This window comes from Coregonus clupeaformis, unplaced genomic scaffold (assembly GCF_020615455.1).
Source record: "Coregonus clupeaformis isolate EN_2021a unplaced genomic scaffold, ASM2061545v1 scaf0231, whole genome shotgun sequence".
NCBI lineage: Eukaryota > Metazoa > Chordata > Actinopteri > Salmoniformes > Salmonidae > Coregonus > Coregonus clupeaformis.
In genome coordinates this window covers 50,235-77,300 of record NW_025533686.1, presented here as the reverse complement: position 1 = coordinate 77,300, position 27,066 = coordinate 50,235, and the positions used below count along the sequence as shown (strand labels likewise).

At 46.2% G+C, this 27,066-nt stretch overlaps 1 protein-coding gene across 1 annotated transcript in view; it reads right to left on the bottom strand.

The window, feature by feature from the left end:
* Positions 1-27,066, bottom strand: part of LOC121579309 (opioid-binding protein/cell adhesion molecule homolog) — a gene marked incomplete at its 5' end in the record, with an annotated part of 73,872 nt that overhangs the window by 23,088 nt on the left and 23,718 nt on the right. Inside the window, one exon of the mRNA XM_045214286.1 lies at positions 23,133-23,258. Coding sequence (XP_045070221.1) covers positions 23,133-23,258 — 126 coding nt within the window. The remainder of the gene's footprint in view (positions 1-23,132; positions 23,259-27,066) is intronic.

Genomic DNA, 27,066 nt, shown 5'->3' with positions numbered 1-27,066 from the left:
AGGACATCTACTTTGTGCAAGACACAAGTAAATTTTCCAACAATTGTTTACAGACAGATTATTTCACTTATAATTCACTGTATCACAACTCCAGTGGGTCAGAAGTTTAAAAACACTAAGTTGACTGTGCCTTTAAACAGCTTGGAGAATTCCAGAAAATGATGTCATGGCTTTAGAAGCTTCTGATAGGCTAATTGACATCATTTGAGTCAATTGGAGGTGTGTGTACCTGTAGATGTATTTCAAGGCCTCTTTGCTTGACATCATGGGAATATCAAAAGAAATCAGTTAAGACCACAGAAAAAAATCTGTAGACCTCCACATGTCTGGTTCATCCTTGGGAGCAATTTTCAAATGCCTGTAGGTACCACGTTCATCTGTACAAACAATAGTACGCAAGTATAAACACCATGGGACCACGCAGCCGTCATGCCGCTCAGGAAGGAGGCGTGTTCTGTCTCCTAGAGATGAACGTACATGGGTGCGAAAAGTGCAAATCAATCCCAGAACAACAGCAAAGGACCTTGTGAAGATGCTGGAGGAAACAGGTACAAAAGTATCTACAGTAAAACGAGTCCTATAGACATAACCTGAAAGGCCGCTCAGCAAGGAAGAAGCCACTGCTCCAAAACCACCATTAAAAAAGCCAGACTACAGTTTGCAACTGCCCATGGGAACAAAGATCTTACTTTTTGGAGAAATGTCCTGTGGTCTGATGAAACAAAAATAGAACTGTTTGGCCATAATGACCATTGTTATGTTTGGAGGTAAAAGGGGGTGGCTTGCAAGCCGAAGAACACCATCCCAACCGTGAAGCACGGGGGTGGCAGCATCATGCTGTGGGGGTGCTTTTCTGCATGAGGGACTGGTGCACTTCACAAAACAGATGGCATCATGAGGAAGGAAAATTATATGGATATATTGAAGCAACATCTCAAGACATCAGTCAGGAAGTTAAAGCTTGGTCGCAAATCGGTCTTCCAAATGGACAATGACCCCAAGCATACTTGTTGTGGCAAAATGGCTTAAGGACAACAAAGTTAAGGTATTGGAGTTGCCATCACAAATCCCTGACCTCAACCCTATAGAAAATTTGTGGGCAGAACTGAAAAAGGGTGTGCGAGTAAGGAGGCCAACAAACCTGATTCAGTTACACCAGCTCTGTCAGGAGGAATGGGCCAAAATTCACCCAACTTATTGTGGGAAGCTTGTGGAAGGCTACCCGAAACATTTGACCCAAGTCAGAAAACTTGAAGGCAATGCTACCAAATACTAATTGAGTATATGTAAACTTCTGACCCACTGGGAATGTGATGACATAATTAAAAGCTGAAATAAATCATTATCTCTACTATTATTATGACATTTCAAATTCCTAAAATAAAGTGGTGATCCTAACTGACTTAAAACAGGGAATTTTTACTAAGATTAAATGTTAGGAATTGTGAAAAACTGAGTTTAAATGTATTTGGCTACGGTGTATGTAAACTTCCGACTTCAACTGTATATCTATATATATATATACACACACATACACAAATATATATATACACACACACAGTGGGGAGAACAAGTATTTGATACACTGCCGATTTTGCAGGTTTTCCTACTTACAAAGCATGTAGACGTCTGTAATTTTTATCATAGGTACACTTCAACTGTGAGAGACGGAGTCTAAAACAAAAATCCAGAAAATCACATTGTATGATTTTTAAGTAATTAATTTGCATTTTATTGCATGACATAAGTATTTGATACATCAGAAAAGCAGAACTTAATATTTGGTACAGAAACCTTTGTTTGCAATTACAGAGATCATACGTTTCCTGTAGGTCTTGACCAGGTTTGCACACACTTCAGCAGGGATTTTGGCCCACTCCTCCATACAGACCTTCTCCAGATCCTTCAGGTTTCGGGGCTGTCGCTGGGCAATACGGACTTTAAACTCCCTCCAAAGACTTTCTATTGGGTTCAGGTCTGGAGACTGGCTAGGCCACTCCAGGACCTTGAGATGCTTCTTACGGAGCCACTCCTTAGTTGCCCTGGCTGTGTGTTTCGGGTCGTTGTCATGCTTGTATGGTTGTACTCATCCTTCTTCTTCCTCCAAACATGGCGAGTGGAGTTTAGACCAAAAAGCTCTATTTTTGTCTCATCAGACCACATGACCTTCTCCCATTCCTCCTCTGGATCATCCAGATGGTCATTGGCAAACTTCAGACGGGCCTGGACATGCGCTGGCTTGAGCAGGGGGACCTTGCGTGCGCTGCAGGACTTTAATCCATGACGGCGTAGTGTGTTACTATTGGTTATCTTTGAGACTGTGGTCCCAGCTCTCTTCAGGTCATTGACCAGGTCCTGCCGTGTAGTTCTGGGCTGATCCCTCACCTTCCTCTCAATTATTGATGCCCCACGAGGTGAGATATTGCATGGAGCCCCAACCGAGGGTGATTGACCGTCATCTTGAACTTCTTCCATTTTCTAATAATTGCGCCAACAGTTGTTGCCTTCTCACCAAGCTGCTTGCCTATTGTAATACAGGTAATTAGTGGAGAACAGGAGGGCTTCTTAAATAAAAACTAACAGGTCTGTGAGAGCCGGAATTCTTACTGGTTGGTAGGTGATCAAATACTTATGTCATGCAATAAAATGCAAATTAATTACTTAAAAATCATACAATGTGATTTTCTGGATTTTTGTTTTAGATTCCGTTCCTTCACAGTTTAAGTGTACCTATGATAAAAATTACAGACCTCTACATGCTTTGTAAGTAGGAAAACCTGCAAAATCGGCAGTGTATCAAATACTTCTTCTCCCCACTGTATATATACACTGCTCAAAAAAATAAAGGGAACACTAAAATAAGACATCCTAGATCTGAATGAATGAAATAATCTTAAATACTTTTTTCTTTACATAGTTGAATGTGCTGACAACAAAATCACACAAAAATGATCAATGGAAATCAAATTTATCAACCCATGGAGGTCTGGATTTGGAGTCACCCTCAAAATTAAAGTGGAAAACCACACTACAGGCTGATCCAACTTTGATGTAATGTCCTTAAAACAAGTCAAAATGAGGCTCAGTAGTGTGTGTGGCCTCCACGTGCCAGTATGACCTCCCTACAACGCCAGGGCATGCTCCTGATGAGGTGGCGGATGGTCTCCTGAGGGATCTCCTCCCAGACCTGGACTAAAGCATCCGCTAACTCCTGGACAGTCTGTGGTGCAACGTGGCGTTGGTGGATGGAGCGAGACATGACGTCCCAGATGTGCTCAATTGGATTCAGGTCTGGGTAACGGGCGGGCCAGTCCATAGCATCAATGCCTTCCTCTTGCAGGAACTGCTGACACACTCCAGCCACATGAGGTCTAGCATTGTCTTGCATTAGGAGGAACCCAGGGCCAACCGCACCAGCATATGGTCTCACAAGGGGTCTGAGGATCTCATCTCGGTACCTAATGGCAGTCAGGCTACCTCTGGCGAGCACATGGAGGGCTGTGCGGCCCCCTAAAGAAATGCCACCCCACACCATGACTGACCCACCACCAAACCGGTCATGCTGGAGGATGTTGCAGGCAGCAGAAGGTTCTCCACGGCGTCTCCAGACTCTGTCACGTCTGTCACGTGCTCAGTGTGAACCTGCTTTCATCTGTGAAGAGCACAGGGCGCCAGTGGCGAATTTGCCAATCTTGGTGTTCTCTGGCAAATGCCAAACGTCCTGCACGGTGTTGGGCTGTAAGCACAACCCCCACCTGTGGACGTCGGGCCCTCATACCACCCTCATGGAGTCTGTTTCTGACCGTTTGAGCAGACACATGCACATTTGTGGCCTGCTGGAGGTCATTTTGCAGGGCTCCGGCAGTGCTCCTCCTGCTCCTCCTTGCACAAAGGCGGAGTTAGCAGTCCTGCTGCTGGGTTGTTTCCCTCCTATGGCCTCCTCCACGTCTCCTGATGTACTGGCCTGTCTCCTGGTAGCGCCTCCATGCTCTGGACACTACACTGACAGGCACAGCAAACCTTCTTGCCACAGCTCGCATTGATGTGCCATCCTGGATGAGCTGCACTACCTGAGCCACTTGTGTGGGTTGTAGACTCCGTCTCATGCTACCACTAGAGTGAAAGCACCGCCAGCAGTCAAAAGTGACCAAAACATCAGCCAGGAAGCATAGGAACTGAGAAGTGGTCTGTGGTCACCACCTGCAAAACCAGTCCTTTATTGGGGGTGTCTTGCTAATATCCTATAATTTCCACCTGTTGTCTATTCCTTTGCACAACAGCATGTGAAATGTATTGTCAATCAGTGTTGCTTCCTAAGTGGACAGTTTGATTTCACAGAAGTGTGATTGACTTGGAGTTACATTGTGTTGTTTAAGTGTTCCCTTCATTTTTTTTAGCAGTATATACAGTGGGGGAAAAAAGTATTTAGTCAGCCACCAATTGTGCAAGTTCTCCCACTTAAAAAGATGAGAGAGGCCTGTAATTTTCATCATAGGTACACGTCAACTATGACAGACAAAATGAGGAAAACAAATCCAGAAAATCACATTGTAGGATTTTTTATGAATTTATTTGCAAATTATGGTGGAAAATAAGTATTTGGTCAATAACAAAAGTTTCTCAATACTTTGATATATACCCTTTGTTGGCAATGACACAGGTCAAACGTTTTCTGTAAGTCTTCACAAGGTTTTCACACACTGTTGCTGGTATTTTGGCCCATTCCTCCATGCAGATCTCCTCTAGAGCAGTGATGTTTTGGGGCTGTCGCTGGGCAACACGGACTTTCAACTCCCTCCAAAGATTTTCTATGGGGTTGAGATCTGGAGACTGGCTAGGCCACTCCAGGACCTTGAAATGCTTCTTACGAAGCCACTCCTTCGTTGCCCGGGCGGTGTGTTTGGGATCATTGTCATGCTGAAAGACCCAGCCACGTTTCATCTTCAATGCCCTTGCTGATGGAAGGAGGTTTTCACTCAAAAATCTCACGATACATGGCCCCATTCATTCTTTCCTTTACACGGATCAGTCGTCCTGGTCCCTTTGCAGAAAAACAGCCCCAAAGCATGATGTTTCCACCCCCATGCTTCACAGTAGGTATGGTGTTCTTTGGATGCAACTCAGCATTCTTTGTCCTCCAAACACGACGAGTTGAGTTTTTACCAAAAAGTTCTATTTTGGTTTCATCTGACCATATGACATTCTCCCAATCCTCTTCTGGATCATCCAAATGCACTCTAGCAAACTTCAGACGGGCCTGGACATGTACTGGCTTAAGCAGGGGGACACGTCTGCACTGCAGGATTTGAGTCCCTTGCGGCGTAGTGTGTTACTGATGGTAGGCTTTGTAACTTTGGTCCCAGCTCTCTGCAGGTCATTCACTAGGTCCCCCCGTGTGGTTCTGGGATTTTTGCTCACCGTTCTTGTGATCATTTTGACCCCACGGGGTGAGATCTTGCGTGGAGCCCCAGATCGAGGGAGATTATCAGTGGTCTTGTATGTCTTCCATTTCCTAATAATTGCTCCCACAGTTGATTTCTTCAAACCAAGCTGCTTACCTATTGCAGATCCAGTCTTCCCAGCCTGGTGCAGGTCTACAATTTTGTTTCTGGTGTCCTTTGACAGCTCTTTGGTCTTGGCCATAGTGGAGTTTGGAGTGTGACTGTTTGAGGTTGTGGACAGGTGTCTTTTATACTGATAACAAGTTCAAACAGGTGCCATTAATACAGGTAACGAGTGGAGGACAGAGGAGCCTCTTAAAGAAGAAGTTACAGGTATGTGAGAGCCAGAAATCTTGCTTGTTTGTAGGTGACCAAATACTTATTTTCCACCATAATTTGCAAATAAATTCATTAAAAATCCTACAATGTGATTTTCTGGATTTTATTTTCTCAATTTGTCTGTCATAGTTGGCGTGTACCTATGATGAAAATTACAGGCCTCTCTCATCTTTTTAAGTGGGAGAACTTGCACAATCGGTGGCTGACTAAATACTTTTTTCCCCACTGTACATGCCCGTCTGAAGTTTGCCAATGAACATCTGAATGATTCAGAGGAGAACTGGGTGAAAGTGTTATGGTCAGATGAGACCAAAATCGAGCTCTTTGGCATCAACTCAACTCGCCGCATCAACGGGACGATGGACAGGGCCATGTATCGTCAAATCTTGGGTGCGAACCTCCTTCCCTCAGCCAGGGCATTGAAAATGGGTCGTGGATGGGTATTCCAGCATGACAATGACCCAAAACACACGGCCAAGGCAACAAATGAGTGGCTCAAGAAGAAGCACATTAAGGTCCTGGAGTCTTTTGGACCTAGACTTGGCGCTCTGGTACCGCTTGCCGTGCGGTAGCAGAGAGAACAGTCTATGACTAGGGTGGCTGGAGTCTTTGACAATTTTGAGTAACTTCCTCTGACACCACCTGGTATAGAGGTACTGGATGGCAGGAAGCTTGCCCCAGTGATGTACTGGGTCGTACGCACTACCCTCTGTAGTGCCTTGCGGTCGGAGGCCGAGCAGTTGCCATACCAGGCAGTGATGCAACCAGTCAGGATGCTGTCGATGGTGCAGCTGTAGAACTTTTTGAGGATCTGAGGACCCATGCCAAATCTTTTCAGTCTCCTGAGGGGGAATAGGCTTTGTCGTGCCCTGTTCACGACTGTCTTGGTGTGTTTGGACCATGATAGTTCGTTGGTGATGTGGACACCAAGGAACTTGAAGCTCTCAACCTGTTCCACTACAGCCCCTTCGATGAGAATGTGGGCGTGCTCAGTCCTCTTTTTTTTTCCTGTAGTCCACAATCATCTCCTTTGTCTTGGTCACGTTGAGGGAGAGGTTGTTATCCTGGCACCACACAGCCAGGTCTCTGACCTCCTCCCTATAGGCTGTCTCATCGTTGTCGGTGATCAGGCCTACCACTGTTGTGTCGTCGGCAAACTTAATGATGGTGTTGGAGTCGTGCCTGGCCATGCAGTCATGGGTGAACTAGGAGTACAGGAGGGGACTGAGCACGCACCCCTGAGGGGCCCCCGTGTTGAGGATCAGCATGGCAGATGTGTTGTTACCTACCCTTACCACCTGGGGGCGGCCCGTCAGGATGTCCAGGATCCAGTTGCAGAGGTAGGAGTTTAGTCCCAGGATCCTTAGCTTAGTGGTGAGCTTTGAACGCTGAGCTGTAGTCAATGAATAGCATTCTCACGTAGGTGTTCCTCTTGTCCAGGTGGGAAAGGGCAGTGTGGAGTGCAATAGAGATTGCATCATCTGGGTCTAGGGTTTCTGGGATTATGGTGTTGATGTGAGCCATGACCAGCCTTTCAAAGCACTTCATGGCTACAGACGTCAGTGCTACGGGTCGGTAGTCATTTAGGCAGGTTATCTTAGTGTCCTTGGGCACGGGGACTATGGTGGTCTGCTTGAAACATGTTGTTATTACAGACTCAGTCAGGGACATGTTGAAAATGTCAGTGAAGACACTTGCCAGCAGGTCAGCACATGCTCGGAGTACACGTCCTGGTAATCCGTCTGGCCCTGCGGCCTTGTGAATGTTGACCTGCTTAAAAGTCTTACTCACATCGGCTACGAAGAGCGTGATCACATAGTCATCCGGAACAGCTGGTGCTCTCATGCATGCTTCAGTGTTGCTTACCTCGAAGCGAGCATAGAAGTGGTTTAGCTCGTCTGGTAGGCTTGTGTCACTGGGCAGCTCGCGGCTGTGCTTCCCTTTGTAGTCTGTAATAGTTTTCAAGCCCTGCCACATCCGACGAGCGTCAGAGCCAGTGTAGTACGATTCAATCTTAGTCCTGTAGACTCTTTGCCTGTTTGATGGTTCGTCGGAGGGCATAGCGGGATTTCTTATAAGCGTCCGGGTTAGTGTCCCGCTCCTTGAATGCGGCAGCTCTACCCTTTAGCTCAGTGCGAATGTTGCCTGTAATTCAGAGCTTTGTATGCATCTCTGTGTGCGGAGTAAAGGTGGTCTAGAGGTTTTTTTCCTCTGGTTGCACATTTAACATGCTGGTAGAAATTAGGTAGAATGGATTTCAGTTTCCCTGCATTAAAGTCCCCGGCCACTAGGAGCGCTGCCTCTGGATGAGCATTTTTCCTGTTTAGTTATGGCCTTATACAGCTCATTGAGTGCAATCTTAATGCCAGCATTGGTTTGTGGTGGTAAATAGACAGCTATGAAAAATATAGTTGAAAACTAGCTTGGTAAATAGTGTGGTCTACAGCTTATCATAAGATACCCTACCTCAGGCGAGCAAAACCTAGAGACTTCCTTAGTATTTGATTTTGTGCACCAGCTGTTGTTTACAAATATACACAGACCGCCACCCCTTGTCTTACCGGAGTCAGCCGTTCTATCCTGCCGATGTAGCGTATATCCCGTCAGCTGTATGTTGTCCATGTCGTCGTTCAGCCACGACTCGGTGAACCATAAGATATTACAGTTTTTAATGTCCAGTTGGTAGGATAACTGTAATATTAGGTCATCTAATTTATTTTCAAATGATTGAACATTGGCTAATAGGATTGATGGAAGAGGCAGTTTACTCACTCGCCGTCGGATCCTTACAAGGCACCCCGACCTACGTCCATGATATCTCTGTCTCTTTCTCCTGCGTATGACGGGGATTTGGGCCTTGTCGGGTATCTGTAGGATATCATTTGTGTCCGACTCGTTGAAGAAAGAATCTTCGTCCAATACGAGGTGAGTAATCGCTGTCCTGATATCCAGAATATCTTTTTGGTTATAAGAGACGATGGCAGAAACATTACGTACAGAATAAATTACAAATAACGCGGAAAAACACACATAATAGTACAATTGGTTAGAGAGCTGTAAAACGGCAGCCATCTTCTCCGGTGAAGTATTGGTCTTCACAAAGTTTGCTGCTTCAGTGTTTTTATATATATTTGTCAGATGTTACTATGGTATACTGAAGTATAATTACAAGCATTCCATAAGTGTCAAAGGCTTTTATTGACAACTACATTAAGTTTATGCAAAGAGTCAATATTTGCAGTGTTGACCCTTCTTTTTCAAGACCTCTGCAATCCGCCCTGGCATGCTGTCAATTAACTTCTGGGCCACATCCTGACTGATGGCAGCCCATTCTTGCATAATCAATGCTTGGAGTTTGTCAGAATTTGTGAGGTTCTTGAGGATTGACCACAAATTCTCAATGGGATTAATGTCTAGGGAGTTTCCTGGCCATGGACCCAAAATGTCGATGTTTTGTTCCCCGAGCCACTTAGTTATCACTTTTCCCTTATGGCAAGGTGCTCCATCATGCTGGAAAAGGCATTGTTTGTCACCAAACTGTTCTTGGATGGTTGGGAGAAGTTGCTCTCGGAGGATGTGTTGGTACCATTCTTTATTCATGGCTGTGTTCTTAGGCAAAATTGTGAGTGAGCCTGGTGAATGGTCTCAGGATGCTTTACTGTTGGCATGACACAGGACTGATGGTCCTCTGTAGCTCAGCTGGTTGAGCACGGCGCTTGTAACGCCAAGGTAGTGGGTTTGATACCCGGGACCACCCATACACAAACATGTATGCACGAATGACTGTAAGTCGCTTTGGATAAAAGCGTCTGCTAAATGGCATATTATTATATGGTAGCGCTCACCTTGTCTTCTCCAGACAAGCTTTTTTCCGGATGCCCCAATCAATCAGAAAGGGGATTCATCCGAGAAAATGACTTTACCCCAGTCCTCAGCAGTCCAATCCCTGTACCTTTTGCAGAATATCAGTCTGTCCCTGATGTTTTTCATGGAGAGAAGTGGCTTCCTCGCTGCCCTTCTTGACACCAGGCCATCCTCCAAAAGTATTCGCCTCACTGTGCGTGCAGATGCACTGACACCTGCCTGCAGTCATTCCTGAGCAAGCTCTGCACTGGTGGTGCCCCGATCCCGCAGCTGAATCAACTTTAGGAGACGTCCTGGCGCTTGCTGGACTTTCTTGGGCGCCCTGACACCTTCTTCACAACAATTGAACCTCTCTCCTTGAAGTTCTTGATGATCCGATAAATGGTTGATTTAGGTGCAATCTTACTAGCAGCAATATCCTTGCCTGTGAAGCCCTTTTTGTGCAAAGCAATGATGACGGCACGTGTTTCCTTGCAGGTAACCATGGTTAACAGAGGAAGAACAATGATTTCAAGCACCAGCCTCCCTTTAAAGCTTCCAGTCTGTTATTCTAACTCAATCAGCATGACAGAGTGATCTCCAGCCTTGTCCCCGTAAACACACTCACCTGTGTTAACGAGAGAATCACTGACATGATGTCAGCTGGTCCTTTTGTGGCAGGGCTGAAGTGCAGTGGAAATGTTTTTTTGGGGGGATTAAGTTCATTTTCATGGCAAAGACGGACTTTGCAATTAATTGCAATTCATCTGATCACTCTTCATAACATTCTGGAGTATATGCAAATTGCCATCATAAAAACTGAGGCAGCAGACCTTGTGAAAATTAATATTTGTGTCATTCTCAAAACCTTTGACCACGACTGTAGTAACCATAAAAGTTTTAAACTAATTTATATTTGAGATTCTTCAAATAGCCACCCTTTGCCTTAATGACAGTTTTGCACACTCTTGGCATTCTCTCAACCAGCTTCACCTGGAATGCTTTTCCAACAGTCTTGAAGGAGTTCCCACATATGCTGAGCACTTGTTGGCTGCTTTTCCTTCATTCTGCCATCTGACTCATCCAAACCATCTCAATTGGATTGAGGTCGGGGCATTGTGGAGGCCAGGTCATCTGATGTAGTCCCATGTTTGCAACGCCAGGGTTGTGGGTTCGTTTCCCATGGGGGACCAGTATGAGAAAAAAAACTCTAAGTCGCTCTGGATAAGAGGGTCTGCTAAATGACGTAAATGTAATGCATTTATTTGGGCTGCAATTTCTGAGGCTGGTAACTCTAATGAATGTATCCTCTGCAGCAGAGGTAACTCTGGGTCTTCCATTCCTGTGGCTGTCCTCATGAGAGGATAAGTTCATTAGAGTTCCCAGCCTCAGAAATTGCAGCCCATATAAATGCTTCACAGAGCTCAAGTCACAGACATATCTCAACATCAACTGTTCAGAGGGGACTGTGTGAATCAGGCCTTCATGGTCGAATTGCTGCAAAGAAACCACTACTAAAGGAAACCAATAATAAGAAGATACCTGCTTGGGCCAAGAAACACGAGAAATGGACATTAGACTGGTGGAAATTTGTATTTTGGTCTGGAGTCCAAATTGGTTCCAACCGCCGTGTCTTTGTGAGACGTGGTGTGGGTGAACGGATGATCTCTGCATGTGTAGTTCTCACCGTAAAGCATGGAGGAGGAGGTGTTATGGTGTGGGGTGCTTTGCTGGTGACACTGTCTGTGATTTATTTATAATTCAAGGCACACTTAACCAGCATGGCTACCACAACATTCTGCAGCGATACGCCATCCCATCTGGTTTGGGCTTAGTGGGACTATAATTTGTTTTTCAACAGGACAATGACCCAACCCACCTCCAGGCTGTGTAAGGGCTATTTGACCAAGAAGGAGAGTGACGGAGTGCTGCAGCAGATGACCTGGCCTCCACAATCCCCCGACCTCAACCCAATTGAGATGGTTTGGGATGAGTCGGACGGCAGAGTGTAGGAAAAGCAGCCAACAAATGCTCAGCATATGTGGGAACTCCTTCAAGACTGTTGGAAAAGCATTCCAACAGCCAAAAATGTGCAATGCTGTCATCAAGGCAAAGGGTGGCTATTTGAAGAATCTCAAATATAAAATATATTTTCATTTGTTTCACACTTTTTTGGTTACTACATGATTCCATATTTGTTATTTAATAGTTTGGATGTCTTCACTATTATTCTACAATGTAGAAAATAGTACAAATAAAGAAAAGCCCTGGAATTAGTAGATGTGTCCAAACTTTTGACTGGTACTGTATATTTTATACCACCACTCAAAAGGGCATTGGCGAGTGGGAGGGCAAAGGGGCAGGTGCTCGGGCACAGGTACACCCCTATCTGGGCACGTGGTTGGTGTCAACACCAACACTTGTTAAATCTGGCTCCAGTTGTCTCTGTGCTTCAATGTGAAACAAAGCAGAAACCAATAGCATATACCTCCAAAGGCCCCATCTCCACTGTTTAAATGCAGTTAAGAGCAATTGCTTGTGCCCTGAAAGGAATAAAAAAAACGGTTGTTTTTAATGCACATTCTAAACATAAATTGTGCATTTGAAAGCCCATTTTGAAAGCGCAAGTATTTTGTGCTTCCTTGTTCTCCCCAATAAAGAAATGAAACATTGGGCCATGACCCGTCATAGGTAGTATGAGATATTGGCAAAGGCACCCTATGAAATTACAAATGTATTATCATGTCTGTGATTGCTCTTGGCCAAGTTTGAATGGCATCATCAAAATGGATTTAAAATAAATAATTTGTTGTTGAACAAGCATTAATTTGTGATTAAGTACAAAAAGGCTAAGATGCCTAAAGCTTTCTCAAATGCACTTTAATTAACTATCATTCTCTTATTGTGTTCATAAGTGGCACTAGCTAACACTCACTGTTTCTCTTTGACGGGTACAGATGTAGGATCTTAATTTGAACCAGTTTTCTACAGCAGGAAAATAATCCTGCAGCAACAGGAAATGTGAATTACGAGAGTTATAATTAATGGACAATGGGAAAATGAAGTCCGAAATTTCAAAGTTGAAATCACAAACTTCAGAAGCCTTTTTAAACCTCAAATACACTGCACGTTTAAAATGTCCTACATTGCAGGAAAGTTATCCTGCAACAGGGTGATCAAATTAAGATCCTAACCTGTAAAAGTAAACAAGGAAAAACACAGCCAAGTGTAATCTTGGTGTAAAGGTAAATAAAAAGACAATGCAGTCACTATGTCCTCTTTGTTAACCGCTCAACACAGAATAGCCGCATGTGCGCACTTCCTTGGAAATCATGTGGAGAAAATATCCTTTCTATTTTATTCAGCTATGTTCAATTGTATTCTTCATACTATAAAATAAGAAAAATAATGCCACGGAATTCTAAGCAAATCTTGTCTGCTAAATGAACTAGTGTAGCCCACAGCCATATGGCATAGCCATATCAGGGCCTAAAATAAGGACAACTCAGAGTATGCTATTCTGTTCTTCTGAAATAGACTAAATTTTCTTCATATCATGTGTTTTTAGACCGGTCTAAAAGAAATAATGGATTCATTGTGATGGTGTAGGCTATAATAAATTGATTTATTTGACAACAAAAAAAAGACTGCATCAGTGGCTTGTAGGCTATGCGTTGAAGCCAGGAGATGCTAAACGTGTTTATGTTAATTATAATTAACGGTCAATTACCGTGAGACCAGCAGTTATTTGCTTGACAATCACCGGCTGACAAGATTTCATGACCGCCAAAGCCCTAGCAATAAGTCTCCACATTGCAAGTGGCCCATGCACGTTTTTATATTATCTTCAGATTTAGATAAGGGGGTAGCACTCATAACGTTCACTATCTCGGATCTCAAGAGCACACAATGACAGGTATGAAATGTAGAAGCGTGGGAGAGAAACGGAACAGCTGTCAATATTTTTCAAAGGATTTCGTACTGGGAAATGTGTTCTTACACACATATAGGGCTTGTGAAAGTAATACATGCTTTTTAAGGGAAAACATGGGAAGGTACTTTAAAATGTTATGGTTCTGATTCTGAAAGAATGGCCTAAGATTGTCCTCATGTGCTGTTACCCAGGAAACATACAGCAAGCCACTCTCACAAATTACCTGTCAAGGGTTCTGAAGCGAATGTGGTGTGGAATCAAGTGCAGGACACAGGAGCTCAGTCAAACTTGACTTTACTGGAAAGGCACGAAAAATAAACGGGTCAAACTAACCCGGAGGCGAACAATACGCAACAGTGCGTAATACAAAAACCGACTACGCACGAACAAAAGTGCGACGGTAAACTAGCGTCTGTCCAAACAACAGTAGAACACCAACAGACAGGAAAAACAATTACACACAACACATGACAGAAACAACGAGAACTTATAGGACACATAATCAACACTAAACATGAACAGGTGTACTAAACAGACCAAACCAATCAAACATCGAAACAAAGAACGGTGGCAGCTAGTACTCCGGAGACGACGACCGCCGAAGCCTGCCCGAACAAGGAGGAGGAGCAGCCTCGGCCGAAACCGTGACAGTACCCCCCCCCCTTGACGCGCGGCTCCAGCCGTGCGCCGACCCCGGCCTCGAGGACGACCAGGAGGACGCGGAGCAGGGCGCGTGGGATGACCACGATGGAACTCAGTCAGAAGAGACGGGTCTAAGATGTCCCTCCTCGGCACCCAGCACCGCTCCTCCGGGCCGTACCCCTCCCACTCCACGAGATATTGGAGACCCCCCATCCGACGTCTCGAATCCAAGATGGACCGCACGGTGTACGCCGGTGCCCCCTCGATGTCTAATGGGGGCGTAGGAGTCTCTCTGATCTCATCTTCCTGGAGTGGACCAGCTACCACCGGCCTGAGAAGAGACACATGGAACGAGGGGTTAATATTCTTATACTCAATAGGCAGTTGTAATCTGTAACACACCTCGTTCAATCTTCTCAGGACTTTAAACGGCCCCACAAACTGCCGACCCAGCTTCCGGCAGGGCAGGCAGAGGCGCAGGTTTCTGGTAGAGAGCCAGACTCGATCACCAGGTGCGTACACCGGCCCCTCACTGCGGTGGAGATCGGCGCTCGCTTTTTGACGACGGATGGCCCGCTGCAGATGGACGTGTGCAGCGTTCCACGTCTCCTCCGAGCGCCGCACCCACTCATCCACCGCAGGAGCCCCGATCTGGCTCTGCTGCCATGGTGCCAGAACCGGCTGGTAACCTAACACACATTGGAAAGGGGTTAGGTTAGTTGAGGAGTGGCGTAGGGAATTCTGGGCCATTTCTGCCCAAGGAACATACCGTGCCCACTCCTCCGGCCGGCCCTGGCAGTACGATCTAAGAAACCTACCCACATTCTGGTTCACGCGTTCCACCTGCCCATTACTCTCAGGATGGTAACCCGAGGTAAGGCTCACCGAGACCCCCAAACGCTCCATAAATGCTCTCCAGACTCTGGAGGTGAACTGGGGACCTCGATCAGACACAATATCCTCGGGTACCCCGTAGTGCCGGAAAACGTGGGTGAATAGCGCTTCGGCGGTCTGTAGGGCAGTAGGAAGGCCCGGCATAGGGAGCAAACGACAGGCCTTAGAGAACCAGTCCACAACGACCAGTATAGTGGTATTCCCCTGCGAGGGGGGAAGGTCAGTGATGAAGTCCACCGAGAGTTGAGACCATGGTCGTTGTGGAACGGGCAGGGGTTGTAACTTACCCCTAGGCAGATGTCTAGGCGCCTTACACTGGGCGCACACCGAGCAGGAGGAGACATAAACCCTCACATCCCTGGCTAACGTGGGCCACCAGTACTTAGCACTAAGACAGTGCACTGTCCGGCCAATACCAGGATGTCCAGAGGAGGGTGACGTGTGAGCCCAATAAATGAGTCGATCCCGAACCTCGAGCGGTACGTACGTCTGACCCACAGGACACTGTGGAGGGCTAGTGTCGGTACGCAATGCCCGCTCGATCTCAGCATCGACCTCCCACACAACCGGGGCCACTAGACAATACTCCGGTAGTATGGAGTGGGCTCAACGGACCTCTCCTCTGTATCATACCGCCGGGACAGGGCGTCTGCCTTACCGTTCTGGGACCCAGGGATGTACGTGATTTTAAATACGAACCTGGCTAGAAACATGTTCCACCGAGCCTGGCGAGGGTTCAGTCTCCTAGCTGCCCGGATGTACTCCAGGTTCCGATGGTCAGTCAAAATGAGGAAAGGGTGTTGAGCCCCCTCAAGCCAATGCCTCCACACCTTTAGGGCCTGTACCACGGCTAACAGCTCCCTGTCCCCTACGTCATAATTTCGCTCCGCCGGGCTGAGCTTTTTAGAGTAAAAAGCACAGGGGCGGAGTTTAGGTGGCGTGCCGGACCGTTGAGATAGAACAGCCCCTATACCGGCCTCAGACGCGTCCACCTCTACCTGAAATGGTAAGGCGGGATCCGGATGCGCCAGCACCGGAGCCGAAGTAAACAGGCCCTTCAGTTTCCCAAAAGCCCTGTCCACCTCAGCTGACCACTGCAAGCGCACCGGACCCCCTTTCAGAAGAGACGTGATGGGAGCTGCCACCTGTCCAAAACCCGGATAAACCTCCGGTAGTAATTCGCAAAGCCCAAGAACTGCTGCACCTCTTTAACAGTGGTTGGGGTTTGCCAATTACGCACGGCTGACACACGGTCCACCTCCATCTTCACCCCTGACGCGGACAACCGATAACCCAAAAAGGAGACCGACTCCTGGAAAAACAGACATTTCTCTGCCTTGACATACATGTCGTGCTCCAACAGCCTCCTCAACACTCGACGCACCAGGGCTACATGCTCGGCTCGGGTAGGAGAGTACACCAGAATGTCATCAATGTACACGACCACACCTTGCCTCTGCATGTCCCGGAAGATCTCATCCACGAAGGATTGGAAGACCGAAGGAGCGTTCATCAACCCGTATGGCATGACGAGATACTCGTAATGACCCGAGGTGGTACTAAAGGCTGTTTTCCATTCATCGCCCTCCCTAATGCGCACCAAGTTATATGAGCTCCTGAGATCCAGTTTCGTGAAGAAACGCGCTCCGTGCAATGACTCCGTCATAGTCGCAATCAGAGGGAGTGGATAACTGTATTTCACAGTAATCTGATTGAGACCACGGTAATCAATGCACGGGCGCAACCCTCCATCCTTTTTCTTCACAAAAAAAAAGCTCGAGGACGCAGGGGAAGTGGAGGGCCGTATGTATCCTTGTCTCAAAGATTCGGCTATGTAAGTCTCCATAGCCCTTTTCTCCTCTTGAGACAACGGATACACGTGGCTCCGCGGGAGCGCCGCTCCTGCCTGGAGGTCTATCGCACAATCCCCCTGTCTGTGAGGAGGCAACTGCGTCGCCCTCGATTTACTGAACACAAGTGCCAACTCCCCATATTCAGGGGGAATGTGCATTGCGGGCACTTGGTTTGGACTTTCCACCGAGGTCGCCCCCACGGAAACACCCAGACATCGCCCCTCACACTGAGCAGACCACTCCTTGAGAGCCCTCTGTTGCCACGAAATAGAAGGGTTATGGGTACTTAACCAGGGAATTCCCAGCACCACCGGATACGCAGGAGAGTCGATCAGATACAGCTGAATATTCTCCTCATGACCCCCCTGCGTACACATCTTAAGTGGTGCTGTGACCTCCCTAATCAACCCCGAACCCAACGGGCGGCTATCTAATGCATGAACGGGAAATGGAGCGTCAACCGGAAGGAGGGGAATCCCTAAATCTAAACAAAATTTCCAATCAACAAAATTCCCAGCTGCGCCTGAATCTACTAGCGCCTTATGCTGGGAATGAGGTGCAACCTGTGGAAAACTTACAGGTATACACAAATGTACAACAGAAAGCTCTGGGTAAGTGGGGCGTCTACTCACCTGGAATGGCTCCCCAGTGCGTGGCCTGTTGTCCCCTCCCCCTGGAGACCCTCCCCAGCACCTGGCCGCAGTGTGCCCTCCACGGCCACAAGTGGTGCAGGGAACGGCCTCCCTCGGGCTCCTTCTCCTCCTCTCTCTAGCGCCAGCACCTCCGAGCTCCATAGGGCTCGGCTCGGAGGTGCTGGAGGATGCAATGGACGGACCCCACTCGGAACGTCCACGGGTGGCCAGCAGGGTGTCCAGACGGATGGACATGTCGAACAACTGGTCGAACGTAAGGGTGGTGTCCCTGCAAGCCAACTCACGTTGGACGTCCTCCCGTAAACTACATCGAAAGTGATCGATGAGGGCCTGTTCATTCCACCCTGCATCTGCCGCTAGAGTCCAGAACTCCAGTGCGAACTCCTGGGCGCTCCTCCTCCCCTGTCGGAGGTAGAATAGACGCTCCCCCGCCGCTTTCCCCTCAGGTGGATGGTCGAACACGGCCCTGAAGCGACGGGAGAACTCCGCATAGGAGATGGTGGTGGCGTCTATCCTCCTCCATTCGGCGTTGGCCCATTCCAACGCCTTGCCGGTGAGACAGGAGATGAGGGCGGAAACGCTCTCGTGTCCCGAGGGCACCGGGTGTACAGTGGCCAGGTAGAGCTCCACCTGCAGGAAGAACCCCTGACACCCGGCAGCTGTGCCGTCATACGGCCTCGGGAGCGAGAGCCGAATCCCACTGGGTTCCGGAACTTGGACGGCCGGACTGACCGATGGTGGTGGTGAGGTAGGTGGAGGTGTGGGTAACCCTCTGGACTCCCATCGGTGCAAGGTGTTGATGACGTCCTGCAGAGCGGTCCCCATTCGCTGGATCTGATCATCCTGGCTGCGGACGCGCTCCTCCAACGACTCAGGCGCTGCTGTCGCTCCTGCTGATTCCATAGATGGTGTGTAATTCTGTCAAGGGTTCTGAAGCGAATGTGGTGTGGAATCAAGTGCAAGACACAGGAGCTCAGTCAAACTTGACTTTACTGGAAAGGCACGAAAAATAAACGGGTCAAACTAACCCGGAGGCGAACAATACGCAACAGTGCGTAATACAAAAACCGACTACGCACGAACAAAAGTGCGACGGTAAACTAGCGTCTGTCCAAACAACAGTAGAACACCAACAGACAGGAAAAACAATTACACACAACACATGACAGAAACAACGAGAACTTATAGGACACATAATCAACACTAAACATGAACAGGTGTACTAAACAGACCAAACCAATCAAACATCGAAACAAAGAACGGTGGCAGCTAGTACTCCGGAGACGACGACCGCCGAAGCCTGCCCGAACAAGGAGGAGGAGCAGCCTCGGCCGAAACCGTGACATTACCGTGAAATAGACAAGTATTACTTATGCAAAATTCGGGACAGACACACAAAAAATTATTTTTATTTCGTGTCCACCACACGATTTTGTATATAGTGTATTTCAATCACAGATGAAGGCAGTAGGTTACTTAAGACAGAAACAATAGGAGAGAAGTTGGTCGGGGAGGATGGGTGGGCATATAACGTGAATGTCTAGAAACCCAAAGCATTGCGTGTTCAAACCACATGGACAACTTTAGCATTTTAGCTAATTAACAACTTTGCAACTACTTACTACTTTTTCACTACTTAGCTGGGATGTTAGCCAACCCCAACCCTAACCATAACCCTTTAACTACTTAGCTAGCATGTTACCCAACGCTTACCCTAACCTTAACCCATAACCCTAACCCCTATCCTAGCTAACGTTAGCCACCTAGCTAACCGAGCTAACCTTAAATTGGAATTATTTATGAAGAAAATCATGTAGTGGTCACAAACGCATTTTTAAGAAAATCGTGTGGTGAACATTGAAATTGTGTACTGGACATGAATGCGTTATGGTGGACACAAAAATGTTAACTCGTGCATGTCACAAACTTAAAATAAGTACTTTGCCTTTTTCACGATAATCTGTGACAGGTATGAATACATTCATATCTAGACTGTCAAGTCTACAAGTTGATCAGGTTTGTGAATAATTATAATAATGTCTGTGGCATGAGCATAACATCTCCCATAAGTGCATGCCAAATGCTGATACAACGTGGTAACAATCAAGTGCAGTTACAGTATTGTTCACAAGCATTAGGATTAGCTCACCCTCCACTCTTCTGGGAAGGCTTTCCACTAGATGTTGGAATATTGCTGTGGGGACTTGCTTCCATTCAGCCACAAGAGCTTTAAGGAGGTCGGGCACTGATGTGGGATGATTAGTCCTGGCTCGCAGTCGGCGTTCCAATTCATCCCAAAGGTGTTCGATGGGGTTGAGGTCAGGGCTCTGTGGAGGCCAGTCTAGTTCTTCCACACCAATCTCGACAAACCATTTCTGTATGGACCTTGCTTTGTGCACGGGGGCACTGTCATGCTGAAACAGGAAAGGGTCTTCCCCAAACTGTTGCCACAAAGTTGGAAGCACAGAAGTGTCTAGAATGTAATTGTATGCTGTAGCATTAAGATTTCCCTTCACTGGAACTAAGGGGCCTAGCCCGAACCAAACTTTACAGTTGGCACTATGCATTGGGGCAGGTAGCGTTCTCCTGGTATCCACCAAACCCTGATTCGTCCGTCGGAGTGCCAGATAGTGAAGCGTGATCCATCACTCCAGAGAACGCGTTTCCACTGCTCCAGATTCCAATGGCGGCAAGCTTTACACCACTCTAGCCGATGCTTGGCATTGCGCATGGTGATCTTAGGCTTGTGTGCGGCTGTTTGGCCATTTCATGAAGCTCCCGACAATTTTTACACGCTACTCTCTTCAGCACTCAGCAGTCCCGTTCTGTGAGCTTGTGTGGCCTTCCACTTCGCGGCTGAGCCGTTGTTGCTCCTAGACGTTTCCACTTCACAATAACAGCCCTTACAGTTGACCAGGGCAGCTCTAGCAGGGCAGAAATTTGACGAACTGACTTGTTGGAAAGGTGGCATCCTATGATGGTGCCACATTGAAAGTCACTGAGGTCTTCAGTAAGGCCATTCTACTGCCAATGTTTTCCTATGGAGATTGCATGGCCGTGTGCTCAATTGTATACACCTGTCAGCAACGGGTGTGGCTGAAATAGCCGAATCCACTAATTTGAAGGGGTGTCCACATACTTTTGTATAAATAGTGTAGCTATGTTGACTATGACGGTGACAACGATGTAGGCTGTGTGTAGCGGTTAGTGGTTATGGTAAGGTTATACAGTAGAGAAGGCCTACACCTAGGGTGGAATTGGGGGAAACTCATGGGAATGGGGTTGCCAAATCAAATTGTGACCCCAAAAAATTCAAATTCCACCCTTCCAACAACCACAGATACAAAACATAAAACCTGTCTCTGAGATAACATCCATAAAGGGTTCAAATGAGCTACATTTACCTCCATACCCGCTCCTCTAACTGGCTGAATGCACATCAACCTCTACCTACCAAATGACAAAGCTCACAGACTAAAGACTTGTATCAGCACTTTCTCCATTCTATACATGCTGACACGGAAGGAGGCAGTAATTGCGTAAATGTGCATAGGTCTTCAATGTATTCAGGGGGTACTGGCGCAACAAGTGACAGTTGCTCTTTTTCAGCCACCCGGGCTGCAATTATGGTTCCCCCAGGCAAGAAGACACCCGCCGTGTGTGGCAAATGGAGACCCATCAAAGCAACTCCTCACTTATCTCCTAAAAGACAGGGCCAGTCACATCCTTGTCGTATTAACATTACAATTCCGCAATCCTTGTAGACACAAAAGGAGAGAGAGAGAGGGGAGGAAACTGTTACACAATTGTCTCCACGAGAAATGCAGCTCATTACAAATGCAAGCATCATCTTGCCTGATTAAGTGAAGCATAGAAATGTAGATATGGAGACAGGCAGACTAACGTGGTTTTCCCTCCTCTTGATGAGATAGCGGTATGTTTGAGCACAGTGCTCCAAATGCACTCAGTGAACATATTCTCCGACATCCTCAACTGTGGCACGTTTGTCTTTGCAACGCCACTTCACACTATATGCAAATAATTCTGAAATGTATTCCGTCACTCAATCACTTACCTCCAAAACATTTACATTTCTCCAATTATCCTAATTAATTATCCCAAATGCATTGACAGCAATTTATTTCTATACATATCATTAGCGGTTAATGGTGATTAGGGAACAGGTAGTAGACAGATAATGAGCTACTCATTAAGGAGTAGGATACAGTTCACCAAGTGTCATTGGGGCTACCTAATGTCAAGGTGACAGAGTTGAGAGAGGGGGAGTATGTGTGAGTGAGTGAGTGAGTGAGTGAGTGAGTGAGTGAGTGAGATAACTGCAGGAACGTCCACCAGAGCTGTTGCCAGAGAATTTAATGTTCATTTCTCTACCACAAGCCACCTCTAACGTTGTTTTAGAGAATTTGGCAGTATGTCCAACTGGCCTCACAACCTCAGACCATGTAACCACGCCAGGCCAGGACCTCCACATCCGCCTTCTTCACTTGCGGGATCATTTGAGACCAGCCACCCGGACAGCTGATGAAACTGTGGGTTTGCACAACCGAATAATTTCTGCACAAACAGATCTGAAACCATCTCAGGGAAGCTCATCTGCGTGCTACCCGTCCTCACCAGGGTCTTGATGTGACTGCAGTTCAGGTAAAAACCAACTTCAGTGGACAAATGCTCACCTTCAATGGCCACTGGCACGCTGGAGAAGTGTGCTCTTCACCGATGAATCCCGGTTTCAACTGTACCGGGCAGATGGCAGACAGTGTGTATGGCGCCGTGTGGGCGAGCGGTTTGCTGATGTCAACGTTGTGAACAGAATGCCCCATGGTGGCGGTGGGATTATGGTATGGGCAGGCATAAGCTACAGACAACGAACACAATTGCATTTTATCTATGACAATTTGAATGCACAGAGATACCGTGACGAGATCTTGAGGCCCATTGTCGTGCCATTTATCCGCCGCCATCACCTCATGTTTCAGCATGATAATGCACAGCCCCAAGTCGCAAGGATCTGTACACAATTCTTGGAAGCTGAAAATGTCCCAATTCTTCCATGGCCTGCATCCTCACCAAACATGTCAGCCATTGAGCATGTTTGGGATGCTCTGGATCGACGTGTACGACAGCGTTCCAGTTCCGCCAATATCCAGAAACTTCGCACAGCCATTGAAGAGGAATGGGACACACATTCCACAGGTCACAATCAACAGTCTGATCAACTCTATGCAAAGGAGATGTGTTGCGCTGCATGAGGCAAATGGTGGTCACATCAGATACTGACTGGTTTTCTGAAACACGACCCAACTTGTGTCTGTGACTAACATATGCATATCTGTATTCCCAGTCATGTGAAATCCATAGATTAGGGCCTAATAAATATATTTCAATTGACTGATTTCCTTATATGAACTGTTACTCAGTAAAATCTTTGAAATTGTTGCATGTTGCGTTTATATTTTTGTTCAGTGTAAATAAACAAGTCGAGACTAACTGAGGTGAGAGATTGGTGTCTTACCTGAGGGAGAGAGGAGTTTCCAGGTAAACGAGGGTTCTGGTTTGCCACTGGCTTGGCACATCAGCGTGACGTTGGAGCCTTCGTTGACCACGATGCCCTTCGACAGATTGATGATTGTGGGGGGCACTGCAAAACACAGAGAAAATTACACTTGTTTGCTATTTGTTTCTGTTTTACCATTTTAACGGAAAACTATTATAGTAACTTTATTACTCAGAATTTGGATTTAAAGATGCCTGTACTATTGAAAAATAAAATACTGTAAATATGACAGGTGTGAGCAACGCATTTCTTTGAATCTCATATCAAGCTAGTGCTGAGATAACTACATCAGAGTGTTTCCTATAACCTATAAGCCAGCCTCTGTAAAGTGAAGGAACACTCAGAAAAAGATAACCTTTCCTGACATTACTGTTTACCCTTAAAGGCATTCACTGCTGGTACAGTGGCCTGAACAAAGGCCAGAGCTATTCAACCATAACCTCAATCAAAATGTGACTGTGTCACAGGAGTTATTCCACCTCGAAGGAAGATGGTGTATTAAATAGGCCTCAGTTTGCTGTTTGGGCCATGAGTGCACCTAAGGGCCACCGTAGCCTGCTCACCATCATTACACTCAGAAAAGTTAAGCTAGAACTAGGCCTACTCAAGTTGAGGGGTAAGAAGAAAGAAACAAGTACACTAAATACTACTATTGTTAATGAAACAATTTCTACACATCATAAACATGGGCTTTTGCACACAAAATAGTATTTGGCACAGACACAGAAAACCATGACCTTGCTGAGTGCAGATCCAAAGCAGCGAGAAATAGCCAGCAACTATCAGGAGTCTCTTACAAGAACACACATATTTCAGCTTTTGTTTTGCACCTGCTCTCCACTCAAAAGCTCACTCCTGACGGTGCAAAGCACTGAAATTCTAACCTGCAAAGAATCGGAAACCAGTCTTTCAAATGAAAAGATTTTCGAAATGCAGAAGCACCAGGAAAAGCCCTTGACCTAAAAACGGTCAGTGTGAAAGGGAGCGAGTTGAGCAGTGATCTGCTATACTAGAAGGGATGTTCTGAAATGAAGCAAGCCTTACGATTTCTGCCCCTTTCTATGTCCCTCTGGACCTGCCACCAGCTGCAAATCATAAGTGAAGTAGCCACAAACATTGTTCAATAGGATGCTTTTTCACTGCCACTAGGCATCCTTTCTTATACATCCTGCACAACTGCATTTGAATAAGACATGGAAATATAGTGATATTGTAGGCTACATTGAAATGAGGCACTGTGTGGGGCCAAGGCATAAGTATGTTCCACATCTTTCTTTGAGGAAGTATCATGGCGGACTACCAAATAGAATGTCCCCCACCTGTGACACTTTTCATCTCTCCAGCAAATGACAGGCAAGGTGTCTGCCAAACCAAAGAGAGGTGTCCTCGTGTTTTGACATCTCCAATATGTCCTGTCAACGGACACGTTTTGTTTCCTCTGTCTTTTTCTTCCATTTTAACTTTCAAGGATTTCTATTTCCAAGAAGACGAAGACAAGAACAAATGAATTAATTTAGAGAGAATCTTTGTGCAATTGGTTTTCTGTTCAGTATCCGAAAAATGCAAACGAGAAACTTCACCTCGTGGCTGATGTATTGATTGCCTTTGCACTTTGAACACAATTTGAGAAGAGTGCAGTACAAGGCCTAATCCTTGTCTTTGTGGAACCCTTGCAGAGCACAAAAAGGAAACAGTCAGCACAAATATACATGTAACAAATAATCATATTATTTAGGGAGCCACTGGGAATAGAATAGACTGCACTGTGTAAGCACGTGCCGCTCCCTAAAATGCTGAAACCCCATTTAGAATTTGATGGCAATTTGAGAACTAAATGTGTGTCAAATGTCACCCGGACACCTGCCACTTTAGTCGACAAGCCAGACGAATGTCTAATGCGTTGGTGACTCTTCACTGATTCCCTCCCTCCCCCCGAGACACACAACAACACATACTGTATACCCACGGAGAGGATGGAGGACAGGGTCATCCACAGTTCAGCACCCCTGGAGCAGTTTAGGTGTTGAGTGCCTTGCTCAAGGGCACAACGGCAGGATATAGTGACTAGGTCAGGACACTGACGCCAGCAACCATCTGGTTTTCCGCCCCCTACCCACCAAAATGTTCCTGTCTGAGATTCGAACCGGCAACCTGGGATTCACACCGACAACTCTCCCGTTGCTGGCCCGCCTCTCAAATCTCAAGGACACCTGTCACCCCCTTCCGTATAGTTCAACAAGCAATCAACTTCAAAGATTGGTACAGCAATAAAAGACATTGCCACTCAAATAAATGTCCTCTAACATTTCCTTGAGAAGAAGTATCGATAGCATGTGCAAAGAGAACACGTGTGGCTCACTTGGTAGAGCATGGCACTTGCAGCGCCAGGGTTGTGGGTTCGATTCCTACGGGGGACCAGTATGAAAATGTATGCACTCACTACTGTAAGTCGCTCTGGATAAGAGTGTCTGCTAAATGACAAAAATGTAAATGTAAACACAATATGAATGAAAGAAGTGCACAGAAAGCATGTTTGCTAGACTTTAGCTGTGTTCGAATACTCATACTAACCGTACTATGTGTGACGTAAATTGAGTATGTAGTATGCTTATTGGTCATAGCATGGATATAGGTAGTATGCCAAAGGTTCCCGGATGTCGTACTACATTCACCAAAATACGAAGTATACAAGCAGTGGACACTATTTCCATGCTTTTGTGGACCATAATGCAATTATTCAGAAAATGGGCGTGGCTTCACAACATTTTCAGATTTGAAGAAAATGGTGGAAAATATGCAGCCGAAGTCCGATGAGAGCGGATACAAATTCATTGCTTTAACTAATTATGACAAATGTTAAGAAAATGTGGAGCAATGTAATAAAGTAATTCCTTCCCAAATAAGTTACGTTACACGTTATGTTGTCTGACAATTTGTTAGCTTCGCTAGCCTTACGAACCGCAGTTGCATGTACAGTGCCTTCGGAAAGTATTCAGACCCCTTGACTTTTACCACATTTTTTTACGTTACAGCCTTATTCTAAAACGGATTTTACAAAAAATCCTCAGCAATCTACACACAATACCCCATAATGACAAAGCTAAAACAGGATTTATTAAATATTTGCTAATTTATAATAAAAAAAAAAAAAGAAATACCTTATTTACATAAGTATTCAGACCCTTTGCTATGAGACTCGAAATTGAGCTCAGGTGCATCCTGTTACCATTAATCATCCTTGAGATGTTTCTACAACTTGATTGGAGTTCACCTGTGGTAAATTCAATTGATTGGACCTGATTTGGAAAGGAAACACATTTGTCTATATAATTTTTTTTTTTTTTTTTTTCACCTTTATTTAACCAGGTAAGCCAGTTGAGAACAGGTTCTCATTTACAACTGCGACCTGGCCAAGATAAAGCAAAGTAGTGCAATAGAAACAACACAGAGTTACATATGGGGTAAAAAAAAACATAAAGTCAGAAATACAACAGAAAATATATATACAGTGTGTGCAAATGTAGCAGGTCCCACAGTTGACAGTGCATGTCAGCGCAAAAACCAAGCCATGATGTCGAAGGAATTGTCCGTAGAGCGCCGAGACAGGATTGTGTCAAGGCACAGATCTGGGGAAGGGTACCAAAATATTTCTGCAGCTTTGAAGGTCCCCAAGAACACAGTAACCACCATCATTCTTAAATGGAAGAAGTTTGGAACCACCAAGACTCTTCCTAGAGCTGGCCAAACTGAGCAATCGGGGGAGAAGGGCCTTGGTCAGGGAGGTGACCAAGAACCCGATGGTCACTCTGACAGAGCTCTACAGTTCCTCTGTGGAGATGGGAGAACCTTCAAGAAGGACAACCATCTCTGCAGCACTCCACCAATCAGGCCT